At 40.7% G+C, this 25,663-nt stretch overlaps 1 protein-coding gene across 1 annotated transcript in view; it reads left to right on the forward strand.

Moving 5' to 3' along the window:
• psmd1 (proteasome 26S subunit, non-ATPase 1) overlaps positions 1-25,663 on the forward strand; it is a 103,885-nt gene that overhangs the window by 12,321 nt on the left and 65,901 nt on the right. The window contains exons 3-13 of the mRNA XM_033032121.1: positions 206-279; positions 1,150-1,319; positions 5,835-6,040; positions 8,060-8,203; positions 10,607-10,836; positions 11,590-11,656; positions 14,018-14,155; positions 14,236-14,324; positions 17,221-17,299; positions 21,608-21,781; positions 24,818-24,929. Of these exons, the coding sequence (XP_032888012.1) occupies positions 206-279; positions 1,150-1,319; positions 5,835-6,040; positions 8,060-8,203; positions 10,607-10,836; positions 11,590-11,656; positions 14,018-14,155; positions 14,236-14,324; positions 17,221-17,299; positions 21,608-21,781; positions 24,818-24,929 (1,483 nt within the window). The remainder of the gene's footprint in view (positions 1-205; positions 280-1,149; positions 1,320-5,834; positions 6,041-8,059; positions 8,204-10,606; positions 10,837-11,589; positions 11,657-14,017; positions 14,156-14,235; positions 14,325-17,220; positions 17,300-21,607; positions 21,782-24,817; positions 24,930-25,663) is intronic.

The raw sequence follows: 25,663 nt of genomic DNA on the forward strand, positions 1-25,663 counted from the left end.
TACTATCCATGAATGTTAAGGTTATTGTTCTAATTAATGGCCTCACGATCCTACAGTGTAAGGGTGTTAATGTAAGAATTGGACAGATCTTTAGCTTTTACACTCCAGTCTGAATAAAGAACATATATTTCACACTGTTACTTAAATTGATTAATCATCATAATGTATTATGTGCCCTTGCTTAATATCTTTTTCTCTGTTCTAGGAGTTTGCTCTGCACAAGCTGAACGCTGTGGTCAATGACTTCTGGGCTGAAATTTCAGAATCTGTGGTTAAAATGTAAGGGATTTGTGTTGTTTGAATATTTTTCCCAGCATGAGACATCATGATTTGTTTTAGTAATCAGATGAGATGAAGTTAATAAAATGTGCCCAAGTTCCCCAGTTGAGTTTTTATGTATTCAAAATCATTTTAGATTTCAGTGCCATGTTTTTGCATGTTTGTACATTTCTTACTGGTTTGACAGTTATAACTTTTAGAATGGCATGGTATCTTTGTACTCCTGTTTGCTGTGCCACTTCTAAAAAGGGTACCTGCACACTTTTAGTAAATCCATCAAGTATCAATGAAATAATCAGTCAGTTGTCTCCACTCTCAAGGTTACTAGTGCACAAATACTAAAGAGATAGTGTAGGAAAGAACTGCAGATGCTGGTTTAAATTGAAGGTGGACACAAAATGCTGGAGTAACTCAGACTTCTGACTTTTTCTGAAGAAGGGTCTCGACTCGAAACGTCACCCATTCCTACTCCCCAGAGATGCTGCCTGTCCTGCTGAGTTACTCCAGCATTTTGTGTCTACCTTTAATACTAAAGAGATAATTGTTTTAATATTTGCCTGTACTGAATCTCGGGAGCAAGAACTTTATTTTGAAGCATTTTAAGTTTACTTTGACTCCTATGATATCATTAATGTGCACTTGAGCACTGACTGAACTAGCAGAATCACTAAGCATTTTACAGTTGTGCACAATTTACTTTAAACCACAGCACAGCAATATAGCAAGCTTCTTTAATGCACTCAATACTCAAAACTAGGCTGGTTTCATTGCTCATAAATAAATGCAGAGAATGACATAATATGTTTGTATCAACAACACCAAAGTACCAAATGTAAATATTCTACATAAGTAAATTGTGCTTGTTTTTAGTGAGGAACTATATGAAGATGAGACATTTCGGAGTCGGGAATTTGCTGCCTTGGTGGCATCTAAAGTTTTTTATCATCTTGGAGCCTTTGAGGAATCATTGAACTATGCACTTGGAGCTGGGGACCTCTTCAATGTCAATGATGAATCCGAATACGTGGAAACCATTATAGGTTAGCTGTCTTTTATTTTTTATCTATGGAGTACTAATTTTACAAATTATGTTATGAAGGTAATTAAACAATAATTATTATTAATTTAATATTAAAGGTACACAGCAGTGGATCTTTGAGCTCTTGAACCTGCTTTTGATCCTTGTAAATCTTCTCTGCACTCTTCCAGCTTACCAACATCCTATAGCATGGTGACCAAAACTGAACACAATACTCCAAATGTGGCCTTGCCAATGTCTTGTGCAACTGCAACACAACATTCCCAACTTCTATGCTCATTACCCTGACTGATGAAGCTAAATGTACCGAAAGCCTTCTTGACCACCCTATCTACCTGCAATGCCACTTTCAGGAAATGATGTACCTGCACTCCTAGATCCCTCTGCTCTACAACACTCCCCAATGCCCTGCCATTTGTTGTGAAGGCCTTGCTCAGGTTTGATTTCCCAAAATGCAACACCTCGCATTTATCTGCATTACACTCCATTAACCATTCTTCAGCCCACTTGCACAACTGATCAAGATCCTGATGAAATTATTGATAACCACCTTTGCTTTCTTGGATACCACCTACATCCAACTCGTTAATATAAACCACAAACAGCAATGGGCCTAGCACCGATCCCTGAGGCACACCATTACTCAAAGACCACTCAACCTTTCTCCTCTGCTTCCTTCGATAAAGCCAATTTTCTATTGTCGGATAACTCTCCTTGGATCCCATGCGATCTGACCTTTTAGAGGACCCTACCATGTGGAACCTCATCAAATGCCTCGCTGAAGTCCATTTAGACAATGTCTACAGCTTTACCCTTGTCAACCATTTTGGATTACTACTTCACAGAATCTCCTGTTAGCCCCTCTAACAAGCAAGTCTCCTAACACTATCGCTATGCCTGACATTATCCTTCCCCGTTGTCCCTCAGAGCGAGGCTCAGTACCACAGACCTGACTGCTACTGCTGCTCACCCTTGACTGTCACCCCCTTCAACAGTATCCAAAAGTGTATATCCATTTTGAAGCTAAATAGCCACATGGATTACCTGCACTCTGCCTACACTATCTTTTTGTGGTCACCCATGGACCTTGGGCGTGACCACCTTGCTGTACCTCCTATCTATGAAGCTCTTATTCTCCAGGATGATCCTGAGGTTTGAATTTAATTGCCACGTGTACCTAGGTACAGTGAAAAGCTTTAGTTGCGGAAAGACAATACACGATTACAATCGAGCCATTTACAATGCATAGACACAAGATAAGGGAATAATGTCTAGTGCAAGTTAAAGCCAGCAAAGTCCTAACCAGGATAGTCCGAGGGTCATGAGGTCAATGAGGTAGATAGGTGACCACCAATGAAATCATCCAGCTACAACCAGTTCCCTAATACGTCCATGCGGAACTATTTCACAGCCCTTGCTGAAGTCCATATACACTATGCCTACCGGCCAGCCCTCATCTGTCTTCTTGGTTACTTTAAAATGCTCAATTGAATTTGTGAGGCATGACCATCCATGTACAAAGCCACCTGACTATTTCTAATCAACCCCTATCTTTCCAAATGTATAGCTCTTATTTCTCCAGTAACTTTTCCAATAGCTTACCTTCTACAAATGTCAGCCTTACTGGTCATTAGTTCTCAGGTTTTTCTTTGCAAACTTTCTTAATTAAAGTCAAGGCATTAGCCATCCTCCCATCTTCTGGAACCCTGCCTTTGGCCAACAAAGATGCATATATCTCAGCTGGTGCTCCTGCAATTTCTTCTCTAGCTTCCTACATTGTTCTTGGATATACACAGGATCAGGCTCTAGAGATTTATCTACCTTCATCCATTTAAAGACATCCAGCACCTTCTTGACTGCAATGTAGACACTTCCTACAGACAACCCTATTAACATTTCTGATTTCCCTATTCTTCATGTCTTTCCCCACAGTAAAAACAGGAAGAGGCATCTTCATTAAGAACTTCTGCCATCTACAGTTGCTCTAAACAGGTCCACTTTGGTCTTTGAGGAGCCGCCTTCTCTCTCTCTCTCGTAATTCTTTTTTCCCTTTATTAACTTGGAAAATCTTTTTTGGTTTCTCCTTAATCTTCTCTGCCGCAGGTTTGGAAACTGCATATAGAGTACCGTAGACAAATACATTTTGCAGATAGTGCACACTGCAGTTACTGCATGCAGGTGGTAGAGGTAATGAAGGCTTAGGGTAGTTCAGTAGATGCCAATGAAATGGGTTGGTTTTTTTCTAGAACGTGTTGAGCTTCTTGAGTTTTTTTGGCACTGCATTTGTCTTGGCAAATGGAGAATATTCCATCATATTCCAGACTTGCCCTGTAGATGGCAAAGGGTTTGGAGTGTCAGACAGAGAGTCACATGCTTCAAAGTACCCAGTTGTTTATCTGCTTGTAACCCCAGCATTTATGTGACTGGTTCAGTTGAGCTCCGAATCAGTGGTTCTCCTCACAATGTTGATAGTGTGGGGCTTGATAATGGTAATGTTGTTAATAAGAAGGATATATGGATTTGACTCTTGGTCCAGTGATGTTGATGGCTGGCTGACATTTTCGTAATGTGAATGATACAAGTCTTTTAGCAGCCCTTGCCTAAATGTCACCTAATTTTTGTTAGACTGTTTCATTCACTAAGGGATTGTAAGTGAAATTGAATATTGTGTAATCATCATCAAGCATCAAAGCTTTTAAACTTTATGATGAAAGGAAGGTCAGTGTTACACTGCTGTATGTGGCTAGGCAAAGAACATGCCTTGAGGAGCTTCTGCAGTGACCTCCAACAATCACAGTTGTCTTCCTTTGTGCACGACACAACCATAAACACTGAAATCCTTTTACTGTGATGCTCACTAACTTGATACTGTAATTGGTTAACTGCTGTGTTGAGATCAAATACAGTCACTGTCATCTTGTGTCTGGAATTTGGTCTTTGATCCATGATGACGATGGCCTGTTGCGTCTTGAGGTTACACTGCATTTGTAGTTGTGCCATGTGTTGCACCCAGCATTTCCTTCTGCCCTTTCTATGAAACCAGGGTTGGTTCTCTGACATGGTTTGTAACAGTAGAGTGAGGGATATACTCGGCCATCAAATTACAGGTTCTGGACACGTATGTTTAAGCTGTTGCTATTGGCCCATAGTACATAATAGGTGTCCAATTTTTTTTCCTGATTCTTTCCTATTTAATATGATGGTGGTACCACAGAAAATGATAGGTCAATGTGAAGTTGTACCAGATATTATGGTTAATGCCAAAGCTTCACTGACATTAGGTATCAGATGGAAGAAACTATAATTGGAATATTAAGAACGGGATAGGCCAATATTACATTTTGGATTATGTGTGGAAAGTTAAACACGGGCATAGACCAGCTGTGTTAAATAATTTTCGTTCGTCCAGTAATTAGAAGATTTTTGCTAAGTAATTTTAGAATTTATATATTTCTTATTTTTTGGTTTGAGCATATTGTGCTTGGACCAGAAAAATCATCACACTGATATAATATTTTTACAGCAATCATGAGGCCCACATTTTATTTTGTTAATTTATGCCAAGTTCAGGAAAGTATGCACTAAGGATACATCCCTGCTAGAGATTAAGTTAAATATTATTCAAACTCAATTCATTATAGCAACTTGAACATGATGCTTGTTTTTTGCTGGAAGACGCCCCAATATGCACTACAGAAGTATGACGGAAATGGATGCTAAGCAAACATTAAGGAACGTCAAAACATTCGCAGGGCTGGGCAAAAATTTAGACAATTTTGAGATTGAAGAAAGTTGGAATGTTGTAATGTGGAAATCAGGTATGGAGGTGTAATGTTTGCCAAATACAATTATTTTGCCAAAAGAAATGCAAAATAAGTTGCCATTTGGGACAGGTTTGTAAGGCTAGAGGAATTGGAAAGGGAACATGGGAATTGAGAATATAGTGACAAGCATGGAAACTGACACTTTGGCCCACCTGGCTCACGTTGACCATTGTGCACCTATTTACACTAATCTTACATTGTTCCCATTTTAACGTCAGATCAGTCAACATCCCCCAGATTCTACCACTCGCATACACGCTGGAGGCAATTTGAAATGGTCAATTATCCTATCCAACGCACATCTTTGAGGCGTGGGAGGGCACCAAAGAATCCAGAGAGGAAATTCACACAGTCACACGGAGAATGTGTAAATTGCACACCAGCACCAGAGGTCGGGATCGAATATAGTCGCTGAACTGTGAGGCAGCTACTCTGCGAGCTGCCCCACCTTGTTGCTATGAATTTATTTTGCCCTGATCAGTTATGTTTTGATGTTTCAACAATTGTCAGACAAGAAAAATGTACTTGGTCGAAGACAGTATTTTAGCATGATAGCTATGGAATTGTTTAAATATGTTTACCAAGGAAGGATTGGAAGCTCTGGCTCTTGAAGGGAAGGCAATGAGTAGTTGTGACTTTGTTCATGTCAACCAAGATGACTGCAGTTGAAACATTTGAATTTTATGTTGCAGCTAAATGCATTGATCATTATACAAAACTTCGAGTTGAAAATAGAGAACTACCTGATGTTGAGGAGAAACCTATTGACCCTCGATTAGAAGGTATTGTGAATAAGATGTTCCAACGATGCTTTGATGACCACAAATACAAGCAGGCAATTGGCATTGCTTTGGAGACCAGGAGGCTTGATGTCTTTGAGAAAGTGATTCTCGAATCCGTAAGTAATATAACGTTAGTGTTGATGAAGTGCTGCAGATTTGTGTTTCTTTGCTACTTCATTTCCTTTATTGAATTAATAACTGCATTTTGAGTAAACCTTTAATGTGGAATTTCAAAATTCCACATTTTTAATTAATTTGGATGAGAATATAGGTGTGCTGATTACTGAGTTTGCAAATGGCACAAACATTGGCAGAGTTGTGGGATATGAGGAAGGTTGTTGAGGGATTTGGCAGGGTGTAGACAAGTTGGAAATGTGGCTGGAGAAACAGCAGGTAGAGTTTAGTTTAGTGACACAGCATGGAAACAGACCCTTCGGTCCACTAAGTCCATGCCAACTGCATTCACACAGCGAGATCAAACGTATACTCGGCAACTATTTCACCGAACGCTTGTACTAAGCCCGCAAACGCTTACTGGATCTTCTGGATGCTAATCATTTAAACTCTCCTTCCCATTCCCAAACTGACCTTTCGGTCCTGGGCATCCTCCATTGCCAGAGTGAGGCCACAGGCAAACTGAAAAAAAGAAACCTCTTGGGTAGCTTACCACCTAACGGTATGGACATTACCTTCTCCAATTTTAGATAATTAACCTACAACCCCCAGCTCTTTTTTTCCTTTCCTTCTCTTTGTGCCCCATCTTGACTTGCACCCATTTCTCCCCTTCCACTCTCCTACCACCTACTTCTGGCTTCACATTCACAACTCTTCTATTCTTATTTCAACCTTTTTATCTTTTCATCACTGGCTTTTGTCCAATTTACTGTCTATCGAAAATCTGTCTCGCCTGTATCCACCTTTCACTCGCCAGGCTTTGTCTAACCTCTACTTTGGATAAATGTACATTTGTGTACAAATCATTTATATGTATATCACAAAATTCTTAAGGGGTTGGACAGGCTAGATGCAGGAAGATTATCCCCGATGTTAGGGAAGTCCAGAACTAGGGGTCACAGTTTAAGGATAAGAGGGAAGTCTTTTAGGACCGAGATGAGAAAATCATTTTTTACACAGAGAGTGGTGAATCTGTGGAATTTGCTGCCGCAGAAGGTAGTTGAGGCCAGTTCATTGGCTATATTTAAGAGTGAGTTAGATGTGGCCCTTGTGGCTAAAGGGATCAGGGGTTATGGAGAGAAGGCAGGGATGGGATACTGAGTTGGATCATCAGCCATGATCATATCGAATGGCGGTGCATGCTCGAAGGGCCGAATGGCCTACTCCTGCACCTATTTTCTATGTTTCTAAACAGCAGAGGCCCCAGCACAGATATATCTAGAATACCACTGATCACAATTTTCCAGCCCGAATTCCACCACTGCCTTCTATCAGTAAGTCAGTTTGGAATCCAAACAACCAAGTCACCATGGATCCCATGTATCTTAATTGTCTCAATCTTCCCACCATGAGGGACTTCACCAAATGCCTCACTAAAAACCATGCAGACAACATCAATTAACCCTTCACCTATCACTTTATTTATCTCAAGAAAAAACTCAATCGTTAGTGAGACATGATCTGTTGCAGACAAAGTCATGCTGACCATCCTTAATCATTCCATTCTCAACAAAATATGAGTAAATCTATTCCCGAAGAATCCACTCCAACAGCTTTCCAATCGCTGTTGTCAGGCTCACAGGCATATGAATTCCTAGATTATGTCCACTTCCCTTCGTAAACCAAGGAACAGCATTAGCTACAATCTAGTCCTCCAGGACCTCGCATGTGGCTAGAGAGGATAGAAAGCTCTACTGCAATCTCCCCATGTCTCAGTAACCTGGGGTAGATCCCATCAGACAGATGGGGTCAATTTGGATTGTTATCATATCATATTGCTGAAATGATGGGCTGTACTGTTCCTGGGCTGTACTGTTCCATGTTCTATGGTGAAATGAAGATATTTTGCATCATTGAAATTAATTAATATTTTTTTAGTCATACAAGTTCCCTTTGTTATGTCATGCCAAGGAAGCAACATTAAGTGAATGGTGTCATATTTAACTTGTTTTCTTTCACAGAGTGACATCTCTGCGATGCTTGCATATAGTGTAAAAGTGTGCATGTCACTGATGCAAAATAAGCAATTCAGAAATGAAGTCCTTCGTGTTCTGGTGAAGCTCTATATGAATCTGGAAAAGCCAGACTTCATTAATGTGTGTCAGGTAAGACCATTTTCATGTTCTGACCATAAATTGGATTTTCAGTTAAAACCTTTTGAGTAGTGTTTTTATGGGAGCATTTAGAATTGAACTCAACTATTCAAATTCATGAATAAAACAGAAAATGCTGGAAATACCATGAAGATCAAGTTGTTTCTGTGGAAAGAGAAACCATTAATGTTTTGAGCTGAAACGCAAACTTGTTTTCGCACTCCAAAGATGCCATGTTACATGTTGAGCATTTTGTTTTTTATTGCAAATTTTGTTCATCTTGGTTTTTTTCCATTATGCAATTCATACATCACCAAATGCTTAAAAATATATCAGTTGTACTATGTTACCTCTCCAAATCAAGTCAAGTTTATTCGTCACATACGCATACGAGATGTGCAGTGAAATGAAAAGTGGCAATGCTCGCGGATTGTGCAAAAAAACTACAAAACAGAATGGAACAGAATCACATATTCACATATTACATATTTGTGGGAGGGAAAAAAAGAAAAAAAGAGCAATTTTAAAAAGACACCACACAACAGTAAATTGGTACAGTAAAGGGCCTGTCCCACTTGCGTGTCCATGGCACACAAATTATGCGACCTCGTGGTCGCGTTGAGGCGCACGGGCATCGTTTGGCCACGCGGGGCTGGTCCCACTGAGAAGTGCGGAGGGGTATGTAGTCGTGTGCTCCGAAACTTTTGTAGCGAACAACATCTTTGCGTGCCAACGGCCTGTCGCGTAAATGACGGCCAAAGTGGGACAGGCCCAAGACCCTGGCGCGACGCAACGTTTCGCCTCCAACAGCAGCAGAAGCAGGCAAACGATCGCTGAACTCGGCCTGGGGCTCACAGCCGTTGCGGTCCGGATCCGCCCCCACTTCTACTCCCAGAGCGGGGCAAAGAAAATTGAAGATGGACACAAAGCTGGAGTAACTCAGCGGGACCGGAAGCATCTCTAGAGAGAAGCAATGGGTGACGTTTTGGGTCAAGACCCTTCTTTTCAGACTGAAGAAGAGTCTCAACACGAAACATCACCCATTGCTTCTCTCCAGAGATGCTTCCGGTCCCGCTGAGCTACTCCAGCTTTGTGTCCATCTTCAAATGACGTCACGCGCTCCAGACGACTGTGCATACGCATGAAATCGCGTGCGACCTTCACGGGACCGTCGCGGCTCAACGCGACCATGAGGTCGCGTAATTTGCGTGCCAAGGACACCTAAGTGGGACAGGCCCTTTAGTTAGTCCCTGATGAGATAGGAGTTTACAGTCCTAATGGCCTCTGGGAAGAAACTCCTTGTCATCATCTCCGTTTTCACAGCATGGCAATGGAGGCGTTTGCCTGACCGTAGCAGCTGGAACAGTCTGTTGCTGGGGTGGAAGGGGTCCCCCATGATCTTGTTGGCTCTGGATTTGCACCTTCTGATGTATAGTTCCTGCAGGGGCGGCGAGTGTAGTTCCCATAGTGCGTTCGGCCGAACGCACTACTCTCTGCAGAGCCTTCTTGTCCTGGGCAGAGCAGTTCCCAAACCAAATTGTGATGTTTCCGGACAAGATGCTTTCCACAGCCGCTGAGTAGAAGCACTGGAGGATCCTCAGAGACACTCTAAATTTCCTCAATTGCCTGAGGTGGTAAAGGCACTGCCTTGCCTTACTCACCAGTGCGGCAGCGTGTGATGTCCATGTCAGATAATCTGAGATGTGGACTCCCAGGTATTTAAAGCAGCTCACCCTATCCACAGTATCCCCATTTATCTTCAATGGAGTGTACGTCCTCGGATGTTGTGCCCTCCTAAAGTCCACGATCAGCTCCTAAGCTTTTTTGACATTCAAGAGGAGGCTGTTGTCCTGACACCAGAGTGCCTGTTCCTGTTCATAGTTGTTTTGGGCAGTGAGTACATGCCAGTCAAGAGAATGATACTTGTACCCATTCTCTTTTTTGTCCTATTATATTAGCCTTGCATGCCAACATCTTTTTCAGGCTAACTGTGTTATCTGTGTAGGCACAAAATACTGGAGTAACTCAGCGGGACAGGCAGCATCTCTGGAGAGAAGGAATGGGTGACGTTTTCGGTCGAGCCCCTTCTTCAGACTGTGTTATCTGTGTATCTATAAGGGGATTAAAATTTTCCTCCATCATCTTAGTCTTCCCTATTGTAATGCACAGGAATCTATTTGGTCCAGCTGTGCTGGGCAAGAAGGTTTAGAAGTTGGAGGCAAGGAGATAAATCAGTGAAAAAGAGTATTCCAAAATTTCCAAAGAGAAATGACGGAGAGACAAGTTTTGATATAAAGATAACTTCAAGTTTGCTTTACATGCCAACAGATGATGCAATTGGGCTCTCACACAGCAGAAATGTTTTGTACAGTTGCAGAAGGACTTGTTCTGACTTCTGAAATGTTGATCTTGCAGTGCCTCATTTTCCTGGATGATCCCCAAGCAGTCAGCGATATCCTGGAAAAACTTGTGAAGGACGACAACCTTCTGATGGCCTATCAAATCTGTTTTGACTTGTATGAGAGTGCCAGCCAACAATTCTTGTCTAGTGTCATCCAGAACCTGAAGACCGTAGGCACTCCTATTGCTGCAGTACCAGGTTCTACAAATACTGGTACTGTACCAACAACCACTGAGAAGGAAAGGTAAAAGCATAACATTTTTTTCTGGCAAGAGTTATTGTTGATGAATATGCAGTGATTTATTCTACAATATTGTAGAGATGCTGATACCTTGACCATCCCTTCTGAACTTACATTGATTTTACAAATATACTTGCAGATTTTCCCAAATTGCCCCTATTTTAGGAAACTTATTAAAAATATATTTTGTTATTAATGGAACACGAAGATATCAGCTATGTACTTCTGTTAATTATATTCTGCCAAAGCAATAACACATTTCTACTTTTAATTACGCATAGAAAATTAATATAGTCCATTGGGAATACCAGAGACGATAAGCGGACGACAGATGGCACAATGGGCTAAGTGTTCGGCTGGCAACCGGAAGGTAGCCGGTTCGAATCCCGCTTGGAGTGCATACTGTCGTTGTGTCCTTGGGCAAGACACTTCACCCACCTTTGCCTGTGTGTGAATGTGTGTGAGTGATTGGTGGTGGTCGGAGGGGTCGTAGGCGCAGATTGGCAGCCACGCTTCCGTCAGTCTGCCCCAGGGCAGCTGTGGCTACAGAAGTAGCTTACCACCACCGAGTGTGACTGAGGAGTGAATGAATAATGCGATGTAAAGCGCCTTGAGTATTAGAAAGGCGCTATATAAATCCCATCCATTATTATTATTATTATAAGCTGCGAATATAAGGCTAAGCTTGAAATGATAATTAAATAAGCCAAACTGTTAACATTTCTTTATCATTAATATTCTGAATTCTATCTCCAGTGAAACCATGGAGACAGATGAAAAGTTGGCCAGTTCACCAATAGTTTCCATCAAAAGCACAGAATTGGTGAGAGGATAAGCAGTATTTTCTTATGTTTCTTGCACTGCTCCCACTTCAATCCATTTCTCCTCAGCCCCTTCCCCCTTCCCATGCTCATTCTTTCATTATAGCTATTTTGGGAACTAAGGTTTCGCCAATAAATATGAGAACTCTTACAATGGTTACTGCTGTTGGGTAATGTTCAGAAGTAATGCCCCTGTCCCACTTAGGAAACCTGAACGGAAACCTCTGGAGACTTAGCGCCCCACCCAAGGTTTCCGTGCGGTTCCCGGAGGTTGCAGGTGGTTGCCGGAGGTTGCAGGTAGTGGAAGCAGGTAGGGAGACTGACAAAAACCTCCGGGAACCGCACGAAAACCTTGGGAGGGGCGCAAAGTCTCCAGATGTTTCCGTTCAGGTTTCCTAAGTGGGACAGGGGCATTAACTCAGAATCATAGACTTTATTTGTGAAGAGAAATGCTTGTGGTTCTTTTGATCACTTTTTGCTTTTTTCAGTAAATTACATTCATGTAACCTTTTTACAGAAGAAATGCGGATGACAGGTTTCTTACTCTGCCAGGCTACATTTTTTTTCACTCCAATTTTTACCTTTTAAATGTTGATACAGCAATATATTTAGAACTAAAACTGTGCAAACACTAGTGTGCACAGATCCACTTCCTATAATCATAGCATTACAGATGAAATTATTTGGAGAATTAAAGTTTTTATCATAAGTGAAGCGTTTACATTTAATCATGACTACTGGCTAGTTTAGAGTCCAAGAGTATGGAAACTAATCTTGATGCTATTTTAATAAGAGTGTCAGACTGTTTGGTTGACGAGAATCTTAAATAGGTTATTATGGTAAGATTTTAAGATATGAAACTCTTGGTAATTGAAACTTACAAAATTCTTAAGGGGTTGGACAGGCTAGATGCAGGAAGATTGTTCCCGATGTTGGGGAAGTCCAGGACAAGGGGTCACAGCTTAAGGATAAGGGGGAAATCCTTTAAAACCGAGATGAGAAAAACATTTTTCACACAGAGTGGTGAATCTCTGGAACTCTCTGCCACAGAGGGTAGTTGAGGCCAGTTCATTGGCTATATTTAAGAGGGAGTTAGATGTGGCTAAGGGGATCAGAGGGTATGGAGAGAAGGCAGGTACGGGATACTGAGTTGGATGATCAGCCATGATCATATTGAATGGCGGTGCAGGCTCGAAGGGCCGAATGGCCTACTCCTGCACCTAATTTCTATGTTTCTATCCCTGTGGAAAAGAGAGAGGGAATTTAGATAATAAATCATTTGTGGTATTTAAAACCCCAAATTCCAGATAGACAGTTTTTGTGCTGTGATTTTTTTTTTAGGATAGTATGAATGAGGGAAATGACTGACAAAATAAGATAAGATACATTTATTTGTCAGATGTACCAATTGGTACAGTGAAATGTGTGGTCACCATACAGCCATACAAATAAAAAAGAGCACAGAACACGATAGACTTTAACATAGACATCCCCACACAGCGGAATCAAAGTTTCCTCTGTTGTTCACCCGTGGTTGGGGGTGTCCCGAACCCCTCGCTGTCGCCGCTACGGGCGGCCCGATGTTCAGGCCCTCTCGCCGGGATGATGGAACTTCGACGTCGGAACGGGAGAACAACCTCAGCGGCTTGGACATCCTGATTGTCCGCGGCTCCCAAAGTCCACAGGCGGAGATTTCACGCTGGCGGCCCTCGGCAAAAGGTCCCAGGACTCCGCCATGTTGAAGTCAGCGCCGCCAGCACTGGAAGGTCTACGAACCACAGTTGTTGATACAGCAATATATTTAGAAACAGCAGGCCCAACACTCCGGAGCTTCAAACGGCGATCCCCGGTAAGGCATCGCCCGCTCCGCGGTGAATCCAGTGCTGCACCGCTGCTGCAGCGTTGGTCCGGTCCGCGGCAGGAAAGGCCGCGCCTATCCAGTTGGTAGGCCGCGAGGAGGGGGGCGAGGACGCGACTCGGAGAATAGTTGCATCCTCGCCAGGAAGTGACTGGGAAACGATTTCCCCCTTACCCAACCCCCCTCCCCTACAAAGAAAAACGAAAGAAACCTCCAAAACATACCTTTAAAACAGACTAAAAATAAAAAAAGATAGAAAAACAGACAGACTGTAGGCAGAGGTTGCCATCAATGCGACGCCCCTAGTGGCAGTTGGAGAGATTGGAGATCTAATGTGAATATAAACTTGGGAATTACATTACTTTCTAATTCTAGAATGAGTCTTCCTGTGGGATAAATTATGAGTTCTTTGATTTGCTTTATAATCCATATGAAGTGTGAGTATATAATTCAGATAAATGCGTGTTGCTTTAAAAGGCTCTCATATTTGTGTTTTGTTTTTCAGACTTCAGAATCGAAGGGCTTGCATGATCAGAACACAAAAATGATAACAATATTAAGTGGTGAAATGTCTATTGAGTTACATTTACAGTTTTTAATACTAAATAACAACACAGATCTTATGATATTGAAAAACACAAAGGTAACGATATCTAAATTTAGCATTAGAATTTGAAAAAAATCACTTGTAATGTTACTGAACAAAATGTCTCTATTTGCCAGGATGCGGTCAGAAACTCAGTTTGCCATACAGCAACAGTGATTGCTAATTCCTTTATGCATTGTGGAACAACAAGCGACCAGTTTCTCAGGTAAATGGATATGCAGTACAAGTTTGCTTTTAATTGTAAAGTTGTAAGATTAAACAATTTTTTGTTTTTGCTTTACAAAAATAATGGCAACATATTTGAGCCTTTCTTGATTAAGGTATGAACCTTTTCATTAGTTTATTATGGAAACTAATTTCCTTTCATCTTAAGTGGGTGGAAAGAAGGGGCCAGAACTTCTACCGAGTTGATTGGCAATTCCGGGCATGTGTTGCCATGAGAGGTCCAACTGAGACGGGTAAATGTGCAGTTTGCCAGCCATGCTGAGGAAATCTACCATCTTGAGTCCAGTGAGCCCATTGATTGTCAATGGAGAAACATATACTGTGATGTGGTGGGCACATTCAGCCTAAATATCCGTCTTTTGAGTTCAGATAAATTGTGGCCTGTGGCAAACGTTTGTGCAGAAGGCCAGATTCGTAATCTAAAATACTTTAAGAGAAATACATTTCATTTTGTCCAAGTGATATTGGGCAAAAATACATCAAAGCTAAGTATTTCAAAACTAACTTTCGTATCTTCTAAGGCCAGCTTTCCTTGTTCGAGTTAGACACATTTCTTGCTTGTTAGCCCTAATTCCATTACACTTTGATAATGTGTATGTTCCCATTCTATCGAGAAAAGTATGGAAGGGAAGCAATGGCAAGTACAGTGAATCGAATAATCTTGAAGCCTATTATGCCTGTCCGAGCTCTTCAAATGAGTTTTATTGAAATTGCAACTCGTGTTTTTGAGAAATCTATGCCCACCAATAATGAACTCCAGTTGCACAATGGTTCGACCAGTGCACTTGCATCTAGAGGTGGAAGGGTACCACAAACCACCTCTCACACTACCATTAACTTGTTGTTTTTCTAATTGTATTTTGCGCTAATGTCTTTTTTTACAATTTTTTTTCCTTTGCATGTTGTTGGTCAGGTCTGGGCCAATATTGGTGCAAAATACTTAATGTTCTGTGGGGTAGAGAAACATCAATTCCAGGCTGTGAGAAAGCTGGCCGAATGAAAACTGCTGAATTTTTGTCCTTCATGTGGGTCTTTACACCTACAGTGCCCTCCATAATGTTTGGGACAAAGACCTATCATTTATTTATTTGCTTCTGTATGCCACAATTTCAGATTTGTAATTTAAAAAAAATCGCATGTGGTTAAAGTGCACATTGTCAGATTTTAATGAAGGCCATTTTTACACATTTAGAAATTACAGCTGTGTTTATACATAGTCCCCCATTTCCGGACGCCATAATGTTTGGGACACATGGCTTCACAGGTGTTTGTAATTGCTCAGGTGTGTTTAATTGCCTCCTTAATGCAGGTATAAGAGAGCTCTCAGCACCTAGTCTTTCCTCCAGCCTTTCCATCACCTTTGCAAACTTATTGCTGTTTATCAACATGAGGACCAAAGTTGTGCCAATGAGACTGAGAAACAAGAATAAAACTGTTAAAGACATCAGCCAAACCTTAGGCTCACCAAAAATCAACTGGAACATCATTAAGAAGAAAGAGAGCACTGGTGAGTTTACTAATTGCAAAGGGACTGGCAGGCCAAGGAAGACCTCCACAGCTGATGACAAAATAATTCTCCCTATAATAAAGAAAAATCCCCAAACACCTGTCCAACAGATCAGAAATACTCTTCAGGAGTCAGGTGTGGATTTGTAAATGACCACTGTTCGCAGAAGACTTCATGAACAGAAATACAGAGACAAGGTGCAAACCACTGGTTAGCCAGAAAAATATGATGGCCATGTTACAGTTTGCCAAGAAGTACTTAAAAGAGCAACCACATTTCTGTAAAAAGGTCTTGTGGACAGATGAGACGAAGATTAACTAATATAGTGATGGCAAGAGCAAAGTATGGAGGAGAGAAGGAACTTCCCAAGATCCAAAGCATATCACCTCATGTGTGAAACACAGTGGTGGGGGTGTTATGGCCTGGGCATGTATCGCTGCTGAAGGAACTGGCTCACTTATCTTCATTGATGATAGAACTGCTGATGGTAGAAGCATAATGAATTCTGAAGTGTATTGACATCCAATCTGCTCAAGACAATGATCCCAAACATACTGCTAAAGCAACAAAGGAGTTTTTCCAAAACAAAAAAATGGTAAATTCTTGAGTGGCCAAGTCAATCACCCGATCTGAACCCAATTGAGCATGGCTTTTTTAACATGCTGAAGAGAAAACTGAAGGGGACTAGCCGCCAAAATAAGCATAAGCTAAAGATGGCTGCAATACAGGCTTGGCAGAGCATCGCCAAAGAAGACACCCAGCAACTGGTGATGTCCATGAATCGCAGACTTCTAGCAGTCATTGCACGCAAAGGATATGCAACAAAATACTAAACATGACTATTTTCATTTACATGACATTGCTGTGTCACAAACATTATGGTGCCCTGAAATGGGGGGACTATGTATAAATACTGCTGTAATTTCTACATGGTGAAACCAAAATGTGGTTTATAAATACCTGACAATGTGCACTTTAACCACATGTGATTTTTTTTTTTTCTATTTCAATTCTCAAATTGTGGAGTACAGAGGCAAATAAATAAATGATGGGTCTTTGTCCCAAACATTATGGAGGGCACTGTACGTTGTCGTCAGAAATATGACATGCAAATAAGCTTGTTTATTCTGCTGCAATATGGTGTAACTTCGCATATAGTGCATTCTCTAGTTGCATTTAACTATTGGTTAATTAAACTATACAGGCTGAAATTGAGAGTTGTGAACCATAGTTTATAGAATTGTCTCATCTTGCATATGGTAATCTAGTTACTGTAGTCAATCTTTGCATTTCTTATCTGCTCAGAATTAATGATGATAGGAAAATGTTGCTTATGGATCAGGTTGACCATTGAATTTTGTTTTTCTAGAGAGAATCTTGAGTGGTTAGCAAGAGCCACCAACTGGGCAAAATTTACAGCAACAGCCAGTCTTGGAGTCATCCATAAGGTAATGACTCGTATTCTGAAGGAGCAGCTTGCTTTTTTTCTGAATCTGACTATTTCGCTTTTCATGTAATAAAAAGCAACTGCAGGTGCGGCTTTATACCAAAGGTGGACACACAATGCTGGAGTAAATCAGCAGGTCCAGCATCTCTGGAGAAAATGGATAGCTAACGTTTCGCGTCGGGACCCATCTACAGACTGATTGCAGTGAGGAGTGGGATAAAAACTAAAAGGTAGAAGAGCGGGCCAGACAAATGATGGCCAGCAACAGATGACCTCGGGCAAGGCAGGTCCCCGATAGGCAGATTGTTGGACAAAGGCTTGAAATAGAAGCAGGTGGGAGCCCAAAAAAAACCCCATAGTTGCGAACTGTGGAACTAGTTGACGGAGTTTTGGCGGAAGAGAGTGTAGGGGGTGGACGGTGGGAAGAGAAATAAAACCCGAGCAAGGTCAGCAAGGGTTATGAGGGGGGAGAAAGGGGAGGGGGAAGGGAGGTCTTTGCAGAGGTTACTTAAAAAAAGGGCTGAGAGTTGTAAGTTAGTTATGTAAAATTGGAGAATTCAGTGTTCATATTGTTGGGCTGTAAGCAACCCAAACGAAATATGACGTGCTGTTCCTCCAGTTTGCATGTGGCCTCCCTCTGGCAATGGAGGTGGCCCAGGACAGAAAGCTCAGTATGAGACTGGAAGGGAAGTTAAAATAGTTAGCAACCCTCACTTCCTTTCCCTGAACCCTGGCTGTCCTTGCACCAGTTTCTCTCACCCCACTCCCTCCCTTCCAACAAAGGTCCTTCAACTAGCTTCACAGTTCCTAACTGTTTTTCTTCTGAGCTCCCATCTTTAGCCTTTGTCCAGGGGTCACCTGCCTTTGATTTGTCCAGCCCCCCTTTCCCCTCTTCCAGATTTTTTTCCCGCTTCCCCCTGCAATCATTCTGAAGAAGGGTCCCGACCTGTAACGTCACCTATCCATTTTCTCACAAGATGCTGCCCGATCCACTGAGTTACTCCAGCATTTGTGATTGTATTTAGGTTTTCATTTTCATTCAGTTTGTAATATTTCTGTCCCTTTTCTCTATTAGCAGAAGATTCACTATATACCATTTGTAGGCTTTCACAAAACTGCTCTTTTAACTCTGAGTTTTTCTAGTTCTGGCCTAATTCGTTGGTAAAATTATTTCTCGAATTAGGTTAAATATAAATAGATTTTGCAAACAAACTTTTCATTTTAATTTGTGGCTGAAGAGAGCAAGTCCAATTCCCCTGAAAGTATATATTGCAGAAGCAAGCAGGAAAGTTTAAAAAATAATGTCATAAAGCAGGCACTGTGAAGTAATCAGTCTTTGCAAAGTAATAAGATATGAAACCTGTTAATGTTACTGTCAAAAATTCACAGCAGGAGATAGATGTACCTACCATTTTTTATTTTCTATGTAGTCATTTTGCAGAATGAGCAATTTATTCCAGTGTATAGCAATGCAATGTGCTCAGCGGTGGAGTTGCTGCCTTGCGGCACCAAAGACCCAGGTTCGATCTTGACTACGGGTGCTGCCTGTACGAAGTTTGTACCTACTGCCCGTGACCGTGTGTGTTTTCTCCGGGTGCTCCATTTTCTTCCCACACTCCAAAGACGTAATTGTTTGTAGGTAATTTGACTTTGGTAAAAATTGTAAATTTTCCTTAGTGTGTAGGATAGTGCAGTGTGCGTGGATTGCTTGTCAGCACGGACTTGCTGAGCCAAAGGGCCTTTTTCCGCGCTGTATCCTAAACTAAACTAAAAAAAACAATGTTTAAGTACTGTTCCAGATTTCAGTTTCTGTGCCATCATTTTTATTCAGTTTGCTTCTAATTCCCATCTTTAGATTTTAGAGATATAGTCCTTTCGGCCCACTGTGTCCATGCCGACCATCAATTACCCCATACACTAACACTAGTCCTACACGAGGGACAATTTACAATTTCACCAAAACCAATTAATCAACAAATCTGTACTTCTTTGGAATGTGGGAGGAAACCGGAGCACCCGTGAAAATCCATATAGTCCCAGGGAGAATGTACAAACTCCATACAGAGCGAACCATAGTCAGGATCTAACCCGGGTCTCTGGCACTAAGACAGCAACTCTACCCTGTGCCGCCTGTCTCCTGAAGACAATTGGTCTTGTTATAGAGTCACAAAGTGATACAGTGTGGAAACAGGCCCTTTGGCCCAACTTGCCTACACCAGTCAACATGTCAAATCTACACTAGTTCCACCTGCCTGCGCTTGCTCCATATCCCTCCAAACCTGTTCTATCCATGTGCCTGTCCAACTGTTTCTTAAACGTTGGGATAGTCCCAACCTCAACTACCTCCTCTGGCAGCTTGTGAGTGAAAAAGTTACTTCTCAGATTCCTATTAAATCTTTTCCCCTTCACCTTGAACCTATGTCCTCTGGTCCTCAATTCCCTTACTCTGGGCAAGAGATTCTGTGCATCTACCCGATCTATTCCTCTCATGATTTTATACACCTCTATAAGATCACTCCTTATCCCCTTGCGCTCCAAGGAATAGAGACCCAGCCTACTCAACCTCTCCCTATAGCTCACACCATTAGGCCTGACAACATCCTCGTAAATCTTCTCTGTACCCTTTCAAGCTTGACAATATCTTTCCTATAACATGGTGCCCAGAATTGAACGTAATCCTCTAAATGCGGTCTCGCCAACGCCTCATACAACTGCAACATGACCTCCCAACTTCTATACTCACTACTCTGACTGATGAAGGCCAATGTGCAAAAGCCTTTTTGACCAGCTTATCAACCTACGATTCGACCTTCAAGGAACCATGCACCTGCATTCCTAGGTCCCTCTGCTCTACAACACTCCCCAGAGGCCTACCATTCAATGTGTAGCTCCTGCCCTTGTTAGATGTCCCAAAATGCAACACTTCCCTCTTCTCTGTATTAAATTCCATTAACCATTCCTCAGCCCACCTGTCCAATCGATCAAGATCCTGCTGCAATCTTTCACAACCACCTTCACTATATGCAAAACCACCCAATTTTGTATCATCAGCAAACTTGCTAAACATGCCCTGTATGTTCTCATCCAAATCATTAAAATAATGTAGATGACAAGCAGTAAAGGGCCCAGCAACAAACCCTGGGGCACACCACTAGTCACAGGCCTCCAGTCCGAGAAGCAACCTTCCACCATCACCCTCTGTTTCCATCCATGAAGCTATTTTGCTATTTTATTCAGCTATCTCTCCTTGGATCCCATGCGATCTAACCTTCCAGACCAGCCTACCATGCAGAACCTTGTCGAATGCCTGACTGAAATCCATGTATACCACATCTACAGCTCTGCTCTCATTGACCTTTTTGGTCACTTCTTCAAAAAACACAATCAGATTTGTGAGACACACGACCTCCCACGTACAAAACCAATGTTGATATATGATTCAATGGATAAACTTGCTACTGTGCGGTCTTTTTCCTCAGAAGGCTCAAATCCTTCAATGTGTGTAATGATATGCTGCACATGTTTTACAACACTGTGGTTGCAAGTGTTATTTTCTACGCTGTTGTCTGCTGGGGCAACAGCATTAGTGCAAAAAACAACAAGAAGCTGGTCAAACTGGTTAAATGAGCTAGCTCAGTGCTGGAGGGGAGAGTAGACTCTGGGATGGATGTGCTTGAGAGGCGTATGAGGCACAAGGTGCAGGTCATCCTGAAAAACCCCGGGCATCCCCTCCATGTAATTCTGGAGAGTCAAAAGAGCACTCGGAACAACAACCGGCTCCTCTCCCTGCCCTGTAGAACGGAGCGGTTCAGGAGATCCTTCACCCCTGCAGCCATTAGATTTTATAATTCGGACCGCTAGGCTGTAGGGGGATGCATTTTGCAATTTTTAATTTTTAATTGTTAATTATTGGTCTTTTTAAGTATTTATTGCTCTCAGGTAGTGTCCACATTGTATTCTATGTATTTTCTGTCTGCGTTCGTTTTGAATCTGTGGGTTTGTTGGTTGGGGGCATCTGGACATCTGAATTTCACTGAGGGGATCAATAAAGTATTTATTATTATTATTATTAGAGACATTGGTATGTGAACTTTGGCAGGGGTATCAAAAATATACTTTGAAAAGGATTAACATTGTCTAATCGAAATTACTGATTAGCTACAGATTGACTGTGGAGTCCATTTTAACAATGTACAGCAATTCTAGCAGAAAACGGCCTAGTCTCAAAATAATAGTAAATATGAAAAAAAAGTTATTAAAGAAATTGAGGTCATATGAATTGGAAATACAATTTCTGTTTCTTTCCAAGGGACATGAAAAGGAAGCATTGCAGTTAATGGCCACATACCTGCCTAAGGACTCCTCACCCGGCTCAGCTTATCAGGAAGGGGGAGGCCTGTATGCCCTTGGTCTGATCCATGCAAATCATGGTGGGGACATTATAGAATATTTGCTCAACCAGCTAAAGAATGCAAGTAATGATGTAAGTGCCTAATGTATTTATATGAACATTAGAGATCAGAGTTTTAACCTGGACACAATTATAACAACATAAGAAATAGAAGCATGAGTATACTATTTAGCACCTCAAGCCTTTTCTGTTGTGCATTAAGATTATGGTTGAAATTGTACCTTAGCACGGGCTTTCCAGCACTAGCATATTCCATAATTCACTCAAAAATATCTGTCAAACTTGGTCTTAAACGCATGCAGCAATGTGGCCTCTCATCCTGTTGGGTACTTAATTCCAGGGAGCCACCAGCCTTTAGCTGGAGATGTAACTTCTTATCACGCTCCTCACTGGAGGACTGTTTATTCCGAGACAATTCCCCCTTGTTCTAGACACTTGGGGAAGTATTAGCCCTGCATCTACCTTGTCAAGTCCATTAAGAATCATGTCTCATTATAATTACCAAGGTGCAATCTTATGTTTGTATGCACACTGTTTATTTCACCTTTAAATGAACACTGGACATAACAACTCAGCCCTTAGGATTCGCAATTGTGAATGCAGAGAATATTGTCCATTCCTCTAACATTATCCCCAACAGCCACTATGTTCCTCTTCATTGCTCTGTTTCAAACCCACATATTTGATTGCCATGAATTTAGATAACTATCTAGATAGATCATCTGCAAAAAGGAAAGCTGCCTCGAAATCAAGTAAATTCATAAATGCTTTTATCAATACATCTAATATTAAAGACATCTGGAGGTTAGATAATCCATCCGGACGAGAATATTCTTTTTTCTCGCCCGTACATGGAACCTATTCGAGGATAGATTATTTTTTAATAGATTCTAAATTACTTCCTTTTACGTATGATGCAAAATATCATAATATTATCATCTCGGGTCATGCGCCATTAACATTTAAGATAAAATTAAAAGATATATCTAATAAAACTACTACCTGGAGATTTAACCCTCAGATATTAAAGGACAATGACTGTTGTAAATATGTGATGGATCAGATTAAATTATTTTTTGAAACTAATGATAATCCTGAAACTTCTCCATCACTATTTTGGGACACATTTAAGGCATTCATGCGTGGCGCAATAATATCCGCACAAGCACATATCAATAAAGAAAATCGAAAAATAGAACAAAATTTAGAAAATGAGATAAAACGTCTAGATAATGAAAATATAAAACAGCCTTCCAAAGAGTTAAGTAATAAAATTGCATCAGTAAAATATAGATTAAATAAAATATATTCTAATCAAGTGATTAAACTTTTTCAACAAACTAAGCAAGTGTATTTTGAATTTGGAGATAAGCCACAAAAATTACTAGCACGACAGCTTAGAAAATTAGAAGATGAGAAGATGATACACGGAATTAGATCTGAGTATGGAAATATATTAATTACTCCAAAAGATATTAATGATAGATTTTTACAATATTATAAAAATCTTTATTCGTCAAAACTAACAGGACAAACAGATAGTATGGAAATATTTTTACAAGAATGTCAAATCAATAGCTTAGATCAGGAAGGTAGAGATTTGTTAAATGCTGAAATAACAGTAAAAGACATTATAGAATCAATTAGTTCGCTAAAGAACGGAAAAGCAGCGGGCCCAGATGGCCTGAGTGCAGAATTTTATAAAAAATTTCAAGATCTGATTTCTCCAAGATTACAAATAATGTATAGATATGCATATGACCAAGGAAAATTACCAGAATCTCTAAATGAATCCACAATTACACTCATCCCTAAAGTAGATAAGGATTTGGAAGATCCTGGATCATATAGAGCGATTGCCCTTTTAAATACAGACCAAAAAATATTAACTAAGGTCTTATCTAGGAGATTAAGTTTAGTGATCTCTAAATTAATACATTATGATCAAACAGGTTTTATCCCAAAACGTTACTCATCCCATAATCTCAGACGTTTGTTTAATATTATATATTAAAAAAGAATACGAGATACGGAACTAGCGGTTATATCACTAGATGCAGAAAAAGCGTTTGATCAGGTGGAATGGATGTATTTATTTAATATAATGGAAAAGTTTCAATTGGGGGATAGATTTTGTAAATGGGTAAGAATTTTATACTCGAATCCTATGGCAAGAATTTTGACTAACCAAATTTTATCAGCCAAATTCAAACTCTCTAGGGGATGCAGACAGGGATGTCCGTTATCACCCTTATTGTTCGCATTGGTGATAGAACCATTATCCCCAACAGCCACTATGTTCCTCTTCATTGCTCTGTTTCAAACCCACATATTTGATTGCCATGAATTCTAATGATTTTCAACTGCCACACAACCCTAACTGCAACATATCATCTAGTTTTCAAGAGAGAGTTAGATTTAGCTCAGGGCTAAGGGGATCAAGGGATAGGGGGAAAAAGCCATAATGGGGTACTGATTTTGGATGATCAGCCATGATCGTATTGAATGGCCGTCCTGGCCGTCCTGCCTCCTGCACCTATTTTCTATGTTTTTAGCCTGCAATGCCTGTCTTTGTATATTTAATTCTGCCACCATCACTTTTACCTCACAGAAGTCTTTGTAGACTCCAAGAACACTGCAGTTAGGCAATGGGCTTTGTGGGAATGTTTCATTCTAATAAACCTCATTCACTTGGAATTTTAATTATACCTCTGTACTCCAAATGTTGGTTGTTAACACCCAGATAGTTTTATATGTCAACTGTGGCTTATGTAATTCAATGTACCAGTTGAGAATTAATTATTTTATGACCTATTTTTAGTAGCAGACAAATAATAATCATTTTGCAAGTTCAGCTTCAATTTGGACACATATTTTTGAGCTGCTATGTTGACTTGTACCAAAATGATTTCAGCACAGGCACAAGGCTTCAAAATCTTTATTTGTAATTGTATTTTCATTGTTAATTGTTTAGTTAAAGTTACCAGTTATCATAAGTTTAGCATCTCTTGTATATGTTTTTGCAAACTAGATTAGAGAAAGTATCTAGTTTTACCTTTACTTGTCAGTGTTTAAAAAGTAGATTTTGACATTTCTTTTTCTATGTAGATTGTACGTCATGGTGGATGTCTTGGTCTTGGCTTGGCTGCACTGGGTACTGCTCGACAGGATGTCTATGATCTACTCAAAACAAATCTATATCAAGATGATGCAGTTACGGGTAAGGGAGATAGAAACATAGTCCTACATAAAATAATCATTTGTGCAAAGCCCTCCATGGAGCTTGTAACATTGTCCATTGTATGGCTAACTGTCTCTTCATTTTCATTCTAATGACCCTGAATTCTTTCCCTTCCCCTCACTCCAAAATAGTAATATTGGTAGCTATTGGCATGTAGGACAGAAAAATTATTGGGTGACTGCACTCAGTTTTCCTAGCAATGTAGAAGTTGTGAATGTAATGGGAGCGCAGGAAAGGGGCACGGTGAGCAAAAATGGAGTGTTGGAAACGGGACTCAATAAGTGTAGAGAGGGCTGAGGAAAATGAGCACTAATGTGTGCAAAGGGCGTGTAAAAAAACTGGGCATAGTGAGTAAAGCAAGTGTCGAATATATAACCAAGTGAACCAGTTGCTGAGCTATTGGGATGTGCAAAAAAATATTGACGGTCACATGATTGGAAATTTAGCATGGTGGAACCAATTCTATTTGATTGTAGATGGAGCCTTCGGACTAATAGTTCTTCTGAAGATAGCTTCTCCAATTATACAACATTCCCTCTATAGCTGTAAAGTGTCAGCAGATAATTTCTTACTCGGGATTTGATTTGTCACTTTTAGCCACATCCTACGCAATTGGAGGTTAGAATGCTAAACCTTCTGTTCTTTACTGTATAAACAATATGATCCCACTTTAAAGCAGCTACTTGGATAATTGAGTAGAATGAAGATCACAC

The sequence above is a fragment of the Amblyraja radiata genome, chromosome 13 (genome assembly GCF_010909765.2).
Source record: "Amblyraja radiata isolate CabotCenter1 chromosome 13, sAmbRad1.1.pri, whole genome shotgun sequence".
Taxonomy (NCBI): domain Eukaryota; kingdom Metazoa; phylum Chordata; class Chondrichthyes; order Rajiformes; family Rajidae; genus Amblyraja; species Amblyraja radiata.